The 8,309-nt window shown below is 35.5% G+C and overlaps 1 protein-coding gene across 2 annotated transcripts; it reads left to right on the forward strand.

Moving 5' to 3' along the window:
• The first annotated feature begins 348 nt into the window (after positions 1-348).
• Positions 349-7,905, forward strand: LOC100016989 (hyaluronidase-1-like). 2 transcript variants are annotated; one of them, XM_007504242.3, is made up of 4 exons: positions 349-548; positions 1,313-2,260; positions 5,542-5,631; positions 7,280-7,905. In XM_007504242.3, the coding sequence occupies exons 2-4, from the start codon at positions 1,322-1,324 to the stop codon at positions 7,703-7,705; spliced, it is 1,455 nt and encodes a 484-aa protein (XP_007504304.1). In that variant the 5' UTR covers positions 349-548; positions 1,313-1,321; the 3' UTR covers positions 7,706-7,905. The 2 variants fall into 2 exon arrangements, with proteins under 2 accessions (XP_007504304.1, XP_007504305.1); XM_007504243.3 differs by having other exon boundaries at positions 351-501.
• The last annotated feature ends 404 nt before the right edge of the window (positions 7,906-8,309 follow it).

An 8,309-nucleotide genomic window follows, 5' to 3' on the forward strand; every position in this document is an offset into this window, starting at 1 on the left:
AGAGAAGATTTAGGCTTATTTGAAGGAATTTCTTGTGGAAGACAGTATAAATTTATTCTGTATGGCTCCAGATGAAGAAGTAGGACAAGTGAATAGAAGTTATGAAGAGATACATTTTGGCTCAACATAAGGAAGATTATTCTAACAGTTAAATACTGTCCAAAAATGGAATGAGTAACTTCATTTTGTTATCTCTGGAAGTTTTCAGATATAAGCTGAATCTTGTAGATGGAATTAATTCCTTTTTTGTTTTCAAGTCAATGGTTGGACTGCATGACCTCTGACTTCAATATAATTCTAATATTCTAAGCTCTTGTGACTCAATAATCTCTTGGCAGTTATTTCACCTAACAACTGGCCAAACATAAGGTGGGCCCCAAATTCCATTGCTCATTTTGGTTTTGATGAGTTGAAGTTTTATCAGATTGTCCGGTCCAAATGTCTTCAGACTAAGTCTTAGAATCAAAGGCCTAATAGGATTTTAGATTATCAAATCTGAAGGTGGGTAAGGGGAGGAGGGTTTCCCTGAAGTCCACAAGCAACAGCAGGTAATGCCAATTACATCTTCCTTTCTTTTCATCCTTTCTTAGTAACCGGTTTGACCAGATCTCCTGTTATTAAATGCTGCCCTCTCTCCACTTTTAATTTTTTTGAGGTCAGGAAATCCTATTCCTGGGCCAACTCTGATGGAGAGGAGTAATTTAAGTGGCATTAGATTGAAAGCTACTTGAGGGTAGGGACAGTTTTTCCTCTTTGTATTCCCAGTACTGAGCATAGTGCCTGGCACAATGTAGGCTCTTAAGAAGTATTTATTGATTATTAACAGAAAAAGGAAGTAGGGTTGGGTTGAGTATCATGTCAGCCTTTCTTTCATAAGGGAGTGGGATAATTTATTCCAGGCAAATACTTTGAAGCAATGAGATGATTTTATAACATTAAAAAAAAAAGAATGGTGACTCTTTAGCCACTCTCACAATTCAAGTCCAATCATAAAACTATACAGGAATTGTCCGTTTCTCCTCACCCCTCATAACTATTGCATGGGCATAACTTTCATGAAAGGTAATAAACCTTACACATCTTTCTATTCATTTGTCACTGGTTTAGTGTTTGCCTTGGATTTCCTCTTTTTGTCCCCAGTGCTGGGCACATAGTAGGCTCTTAATAAATATTGATTGTTTGAAATTCAAAACCACGAAATTCTGACCTGGCAACTATTCATTGAATATGGTAAATGGGGGTAGAGCTACAGCTACATCCCATACTATATCTATCTTTAATGTACATTTTTTTTCTCATTTCTCTTTTAAAGGAAACGATTATGATAGTGTCAGTGAAAACTACAAATCTGCAGATGAAATGGCTACTAATGCTAGTGTTTTCATTCGCAGTCAATGCTAAAACTTTAAAAGAATCAAATCCCCCAATAATAGAGTACAAACCTTTTATTGTATATTGGAATATTCCTACGACAATGTGCAAGAAACGTTTTGGTGTGGATCTAAATCTCCAGGCTTTTGATATTATAGCTAACCCTGATGAGACATTAAATGGACCCTATGTTACAATATTTTATGAAAAAAAATTAGGGCATTACCCTTATATTAATGAAATTGGAGAGATGTTCAATGGAGGAATACCTCAGAATGAGAAACTCTCAAAGCACCTTGAAAAGAGCACTGGAGACATCAAGAACATCATCCCTGGGTCAAAATTCCAAGGACTTGCTGTTATTGACTGGGAAGAATGGAGACCTCAATGGGACAGGAATTGGGGTCCTAAAAATATATATAGAATCCAGGCTTTAAATCATATTAAAAATCTCCACAGTGAATTGTCAGAAAGTAAAATGCAGGCAGCAGCAAAACAAGAATATGAAAGTGCTGCCAAGAGTTTTATGAATTCTACTATCCGCTTGGGGTCAGCACTCAGATCACAAGGACACTGGGGTTTTTACCTTTACCCAGAGTGCTACAATTATGATTACAAAAAAAAACCAGAAACGTACACTGGGAAATGTCCAGAAATTGAAATTACCCGCAATGATGGCCTCCAGTGGCTATGGCAAGCAAGTACTGCTCTTTATCCTTCCATATATTTACCACTGGCATTGAGGAATAGTCCACATACCCAGAAATTTGTTCACTATCGGGTCAAAGAGGCCATGAGAATTTCCTACAAGGCTAAGAAGGACTATGCTTTGCCTGTTTTTGTTTATACCAGGCTATTTTATACCTATGGTCTTGAGCCCTTGACTAAGGTAAGCCTTCTTGTTTTCCATTCCCCTGAAATATGTGCTTGTTTGTTTGTTTATAACAAATACAAAATAGAAATCTGATATTCACAAGAGAATTTTTTTTCACAAAGCTTTTATGTTTCTTTAATGAATTATCGGATTTACTCCTCCCCTACTTATTATAGGAATGCATTCCTTTAGAGGTCAAGCTAACTTCGAAGAACAGTGCCAATTACAACAAAATCGCCAAGTAATATATTTTAATTGTAGTGGGAAACATGAGAAATAATTCATTAACTAATTAATTACTTACATTAAAATTTCCTGGTAGCTTCTTTCCTTCTTCCTTAACTCAAATTAAAGAAAGCATAATTTGACAAAAAGAAATATATCTATAGAAAATATGCCTTGCTTATTTCCCTTTATCAGTTCTTTTTCTGGAGGTAGACATACAGTTGAGGCATATGGTTGGGATACTAAGTGAAATACTAAGTGAAATTTCATGATTTTCCTTAACTACTTCTGCTAAACCTTTACTATCTGTCCATTTCATATAGGATAAATTTCATATTTCTTAGCCTATTCACCAAAATTTTACAGTCTAGCTTACTTATTTTGTCTCCACTTATTTTCTTATAACTTTAAATTTGTCCCACTTCCATTCCTTAATATTTCTTATAACTTCCCTCCTTTTATTCCATGCCATTCTTTCTTATTTATTTCTTATTTTAAATTTTATTTAAAAGATAATCCATGGTTACATGATTCATTTTCTTTCTCTCCCCTCTTACTTACCCCCTCCCAGAATTGACGAGCAATGCCACTGGGTCATACATGTATTATCACTCGATACCTATATATCCATATTATTCCTTTTCATAATAGAGTGATCTTTTAAAACCAAAATCCCAAATCATATATCTCTATAAACAAGTGATAAGTTATATGTTTTTCTTCTGTGTATCTACTCCCACGGTTCTTTCTCTCAATGTAGAGAGCGGTCTTTCTCCTAAGTCCTTCAGGATTGTCCTGGATCATTACATTGCTGCTAGTAGCAAAGTCTATGCCATTCTTTCTGACTGAAGAATTCTTCCTACTTCTCCCTATCTAAATCCAATCTATCCTTCAGCTCTTGGCCTAAGCCTCTGTAAGATTGCTCCTGCCTCCAGTAATCTCTTGCTCCTATAAACTATAGTGTGTACATATCATTTTATGATAAAAATTTGGGCTTGTGACTTAACTGATGTGTGGGACCCCTTGACTCCCTTTCCTCACCTATCAGCAACTTGTCTGTAACTACTTACAGCCTTAGGTAGTTGACTAAGGACATCAAATTCTTTGACTTGATCATGGTACAGGACAAGAGTGTTAGAAACAGGATTTAAAACCCAGATCTTCCAGACTTCAAATCAATATTCTATCCAAAAGGCCATGCTATTTCCCAGCTCTTCAATGGGAATCAATAATAATAATTCACCTTTTTAGAGAGGTTTAATTTCTCAAATGTTTCCTAACAACAAGTCTGTAGAAAGTTTATGTAATTATTACTGTTTTGCTCATGAAGAAATTTAAGTTTCAGAGAGCTTAAATGACTTGCTCCTGGTCACATAACCAGGAAATGTATGAATTCAGACTCAAACTCAAGTCTTCTGACTCCAAGTTCAGAGTTTTTCTCACTACCCTGAGATTCCCCTTAATAAAATACTATCACTCTTGTGCTAGTTTTAGGCAGTTGTATCAGACAGTTTCTGTACTGTTGTATTTTATATGTGCCTTACATTATTACTTAACTTTTCATGTTTTTTGTCTTCTCTCTCTTACTAGATTTTAAGCTCCTTGAGGGCAGAGAGTGTGTCTTATTCATCTTTGTATCTCCCACAGGCTCTAGACCAGTGCCTTGTATATGGTAACAAAAATTTTGTTGAAAAAATCAGAATATGTAACAGACACTTAGAAGAATCATTTAAAGTCTGGTGAAATATATATGTATCAGTTTCTCTCCTATATATGTATACATACATACATACATACATATATATATGTATATATATATATATAATCTTAATAAAAGGAATCCTGCTAAAATAATAATGTTGCCTAGATCAGAGATATCAAACATGGAGTCTGTCTTGGAACCAGATTAAAATGTAATTGAGAAATAGTAAATAAAATAGATAAAATACAATAGAATATAGATAATATTAACATGTGGTTTCCTAAGTTATGTGTGATTTAGTGGCCCTACTTTTATTTGAGTTGGTCACCACTAGCATCAACTCTGACATGCTGGTGGGAAGGTATCCTTTTGAGATAGTCTATTTGTACATTTATGTTCAATAGGTATAGAAAGGCAATGGCTGGGCCCGAAATTGAACAGGAAGAAGTGGGTGAGCTAGATTTCCTTTGGAAAAATGCACAGCCCTTTCAGCAATCCCAAGCTACTACTTCAAATAAAAATACATCTTTTAAATATCCTTATTATTTTGGGAAAATTGTATGACTGTCAATCATGATATATTACAATTTGGATTGAACACAATTTTCAGGATACCAGAGGGCTACAGAGAACTGTATGAAAGATATAGATAGCAATAAGAAATACCACCCAGGAAACAGGTGATGAGAAAAGAAGGTGAGTTTGCTCTGTAATGAGGGATAATGAATGGACAGCATGAGTGCTTCATCGGTATTTAGAAAATTTTAAGACACTTAGAGGAGAGGTCTAGGATTTTGTGTAGATACTCTATGGATCATTAATGAGTAAATGTAGAGAAGGCTTGCCTAGGAGAAGCCATAATGGCATATAGTCTACAATACTGGAGGAATGTGTCAATGATTCATTGAAGTTCTAAGCATATATTTCAAATACCTTGTTCTGAGTAGTTTATGTTCAGGTATTATTTCTAATCTGAGAAGTCACTCAAGAGGGGAGATAATTTTTTATTCATAATCTTAGCTATGTTTATGTGCATGTATTTCATGATATAACATCTCTTAAGATAAATAAAAACATAATCCTGAAAAGCTGATTTTTCCTTTTTTAAAGGTGTATTTTTTAGAATGATAGAATTTAAAGTCATTTGCAATTCATTTTCATTCATTATTTAGGCACTATATTTAAAATGTAGGATTTATTTATCTAAGTATTTTATTAGTCATGCACATTCTAGGTCAGAGTAAGTTAACAAAAGGAAAAATAAACTTCTTCTTGGTGTCTGAGTGCATTCTTATTGGTGGACTGAATCTTATTCCTTACTGTTACCCATTTAAGTTTTAGGAATGATTCTGATTCTTCTTCTTTCCAGAATGATTTGTTGTATACCATTGGGGAAAGTGCTGCAATGGGTGCAGCAGGAATAGTAATATGGGGAGGAATGGACCATTCCAATTCAAGAGTAAGTTCCATTTTCATTTCTATTTTTCTATCAGCATCTTGAAAGACAAGTTCATAGAGTCATAGATTTAGGGCTAGAACTGGCCACCAACTAACTGTTCCACTAGAATCCAGCTTAGTTCCCTACTTTTAACTCAACACTGCTATAGTTACCTAGTACAAGATTGTTCAATCTACCTAGCAAACAAGTAGGATTTTCTAGTTGCCCACTCTGTACCCAGTACTTTACTAACCAAGGAAATTAGGTAGCTCCCTAGATAGAATTCTAGCCCTGAAATTGGGAAAACTCATCTTCCTTGAGTTCAAATCTAGCCTCAGATATTAGCTGTGTGAACCTGATTTAAGTCACTTGACCCTGTTTGCCTCAGTTCCTATCTGGAAAAGCAAATGGCAAACCACTTTAGTATCTTTACCAAGAAAACCACACAGGGATTAAGATTAAGTACTGGTCAGGCACTATGCCAAATTTTGGGGTGACAAAGAAAAACAAAAGACAATCTTTGCTCTTAAGGAGCTCACAATATAGTGGGGAAGAAGCATGAAAAACAACTATATCCAATCAAATTATATATAGAACAAATTAAGGAGAATCATTAGAGAGAAGGCCCTAGCTCTTAGGAGATTCTAATGCAGCTGGGAAAGACAGTACATCGAGTCATGGACTTTGAGAATGGGAAGGGACCTTAGAGGTCATCTAGCCTGATTGTCTCATGAAGAGTAGGTGAATTGCCCCAAATCATATAGATTATAAATTAGAAGAGTCTGATTGGAACCCAAATCCTGACTCAAGTCTAATGTTCTTCCCATTATACTAGCTGTTTCTTTAACAGGAATGAACTCTTTAGAGAATACTCAGGTGCTAACTATGGCCAGAGGAGTGCTAACTGTACTCTAAGAGCAGCAGAAATTCTGAAAAAGGGAGATATGGATCATATACTCATAGTCAGAGTGAGAACTGTGCACAGACTTTATGCTTGACTTTTTTTTCTTACTCCTGACTCTTCATCCCTTGGAAACTTAATCCACAACTTTGTTACTCATTATTAACTTGACCATGAAAAGGTAAATGGGAGAAGGGAAGGTCTTGGACACTTTATTTAAAAATATATTTATAGAAGCAATTATAAAGCTGTCTAAGGGCAGCAAGGTGTTTCAGTAGATAGAATGCTGGGTCTACAGGCTGGAAGATTTGGGTTCAAATCTGCCTAAGGTTTTTAATAGCTCTGTGAAACTGGGCAAATCTAACTTCTATTTGCCTCAGTCTCTTCAGCTGTTAAATGGGAATAATAATAGACCCTACTATCTCAGGGAGGAAATGTGGATCAAATTAGATAATAATTGTAAAGCACTGAGCACAGTGCCTACTACATGGCAAGTGACTAATAAATAAATGGTCCCTCCCCCCCACCCCCCTTCCCTTAGAGAGTTGTCTGGGGTACTGAGAGATTAAAAGACTTGTCCAAGACCATTCAGCTAGTATTCATGAGAAGTAGAATTTATCCCTAATCTTTGATTCCAAAGCTGGAATTCTGTTCACACTACCAGACACCTTCTCAGTGATAAATTTGGGTTAATTACATTCAGCGTTACATAGGAAATAGCATGTATTATGATTAGTTTGAGATGATTTCTGTTTTTTTTTTTAATAGAACAGCTGCTTATCTATGCAAAAATTTGTTAATGGAGTTTTTGGTCACTACATCGTCAATGTGACAGCAGCTACTCAGCGCTGTAGCCGAATTCTTTGTAACAATAATGGAAGATGTGTTAGGAAACAATCGGAGTCATTCTCTTATCTGCACATGCCCATGGGCAGTATCATGAGGCATAAGTTAAAGAAGGGTCTGAAGTTTTTCCCTTCTCAAAGGGCTTCAAAAGAACATATACAGTACATGAAGAATGAGTTTATTTGTCAGTGCTATACTCACTGGAATGGAAAAGTCTGTGCATGGAAAGATAACCACCACTCTGGATCAAGGCAATTAACTCTTTGCTCTGATACAAATATCTTTTTCTCTTTAATTTTAATGTTGCCTCTGACTCTGCTGATCTTTTTTTATCCCACTATACTCTAAGTTCTCTGGAATCAGTCAAAAAGAATCTACTTTTCTTCCTACTCCTATATCTGTGGCCTCTGATCCTTTCCATGCCAGCAATTTCAAATGTTTTTGAATTCAGGATACTATCATTGTTTGATTTTGTGTCCCTTTTTATATATGTACACAATTAATAGACTTTAAAGAAAATGCAATTAAAATTAATGAAATTCTCTGAATTGTCTGAGAGTAAAAGAAGAGATTTTTTATAAATTGAACCACCAGATGCATTGCTGGTCACTTACTCAATCCTGTTTAATAACAAGAGCCACATGCTGTTAAGCACATATTCTTTGCAGTGTTTGGACACTCCACTCCTGGGCATTCTAGGGAAACCCTGAACACCTTATGGCCTCGGTGGGATGGCTGTTTCTTTCCCCTTTCTTTGCTCCATTTCATGAGTGGCAGCACTTGTTTTGTGAGCCTAAAGGTATACATATTATTTTTGCCCAATTGTTTTAATCACATTTGCCTAAATTCATGACTCTATGGACCTCTCTGTCCATAAGGTTTTCTTTTTCTTTCTTTAAAAATACCAACCCTACCCTCTATCTTAGAATCAATATTAAATATTGGTTCCATG

Source organism: Monodelphis domestica, chromosome 5 (assembly GCF_027887165.1).
Source record: "Monodelphis domestica isolate mMonDom1 chromosome 5, mMonDom1.pri, whole genome shotgun sequence".
In the NCBI taxonomy this organism is placed as follows: domain Eukaryota; kingdom Metazoa; phylum Chordata; class Mammalia; order Didelphimorphia; family Didelphidae; genus Monodelphis; species Monodelphis domestica.

Bases quoted from the DNA above. Each gene is read 5' to 3' on its own strand.
- LOC100016989 (XM_007504242.3), top strand. From the start codon at position 1,322: ATGATAGTGTCAGTGAAAACTACAAATCTGCAGATGAAATGGCTACTA. The intron at 2,261-5,541 runs GTAAGCCTTCTT...TCTTCTTTCCAG, and splicing joins GTCTTGAGCCCTTGACTAAG to AATGATTTGTTGTATACCAT. The intron at 5,632-7,279 runs GTAAGTTCCATT...TTTTTTTAATAG, and splicing joins TGGACCATTCCAATTCAAGA to AACAGCTGCTTATCTATGCA.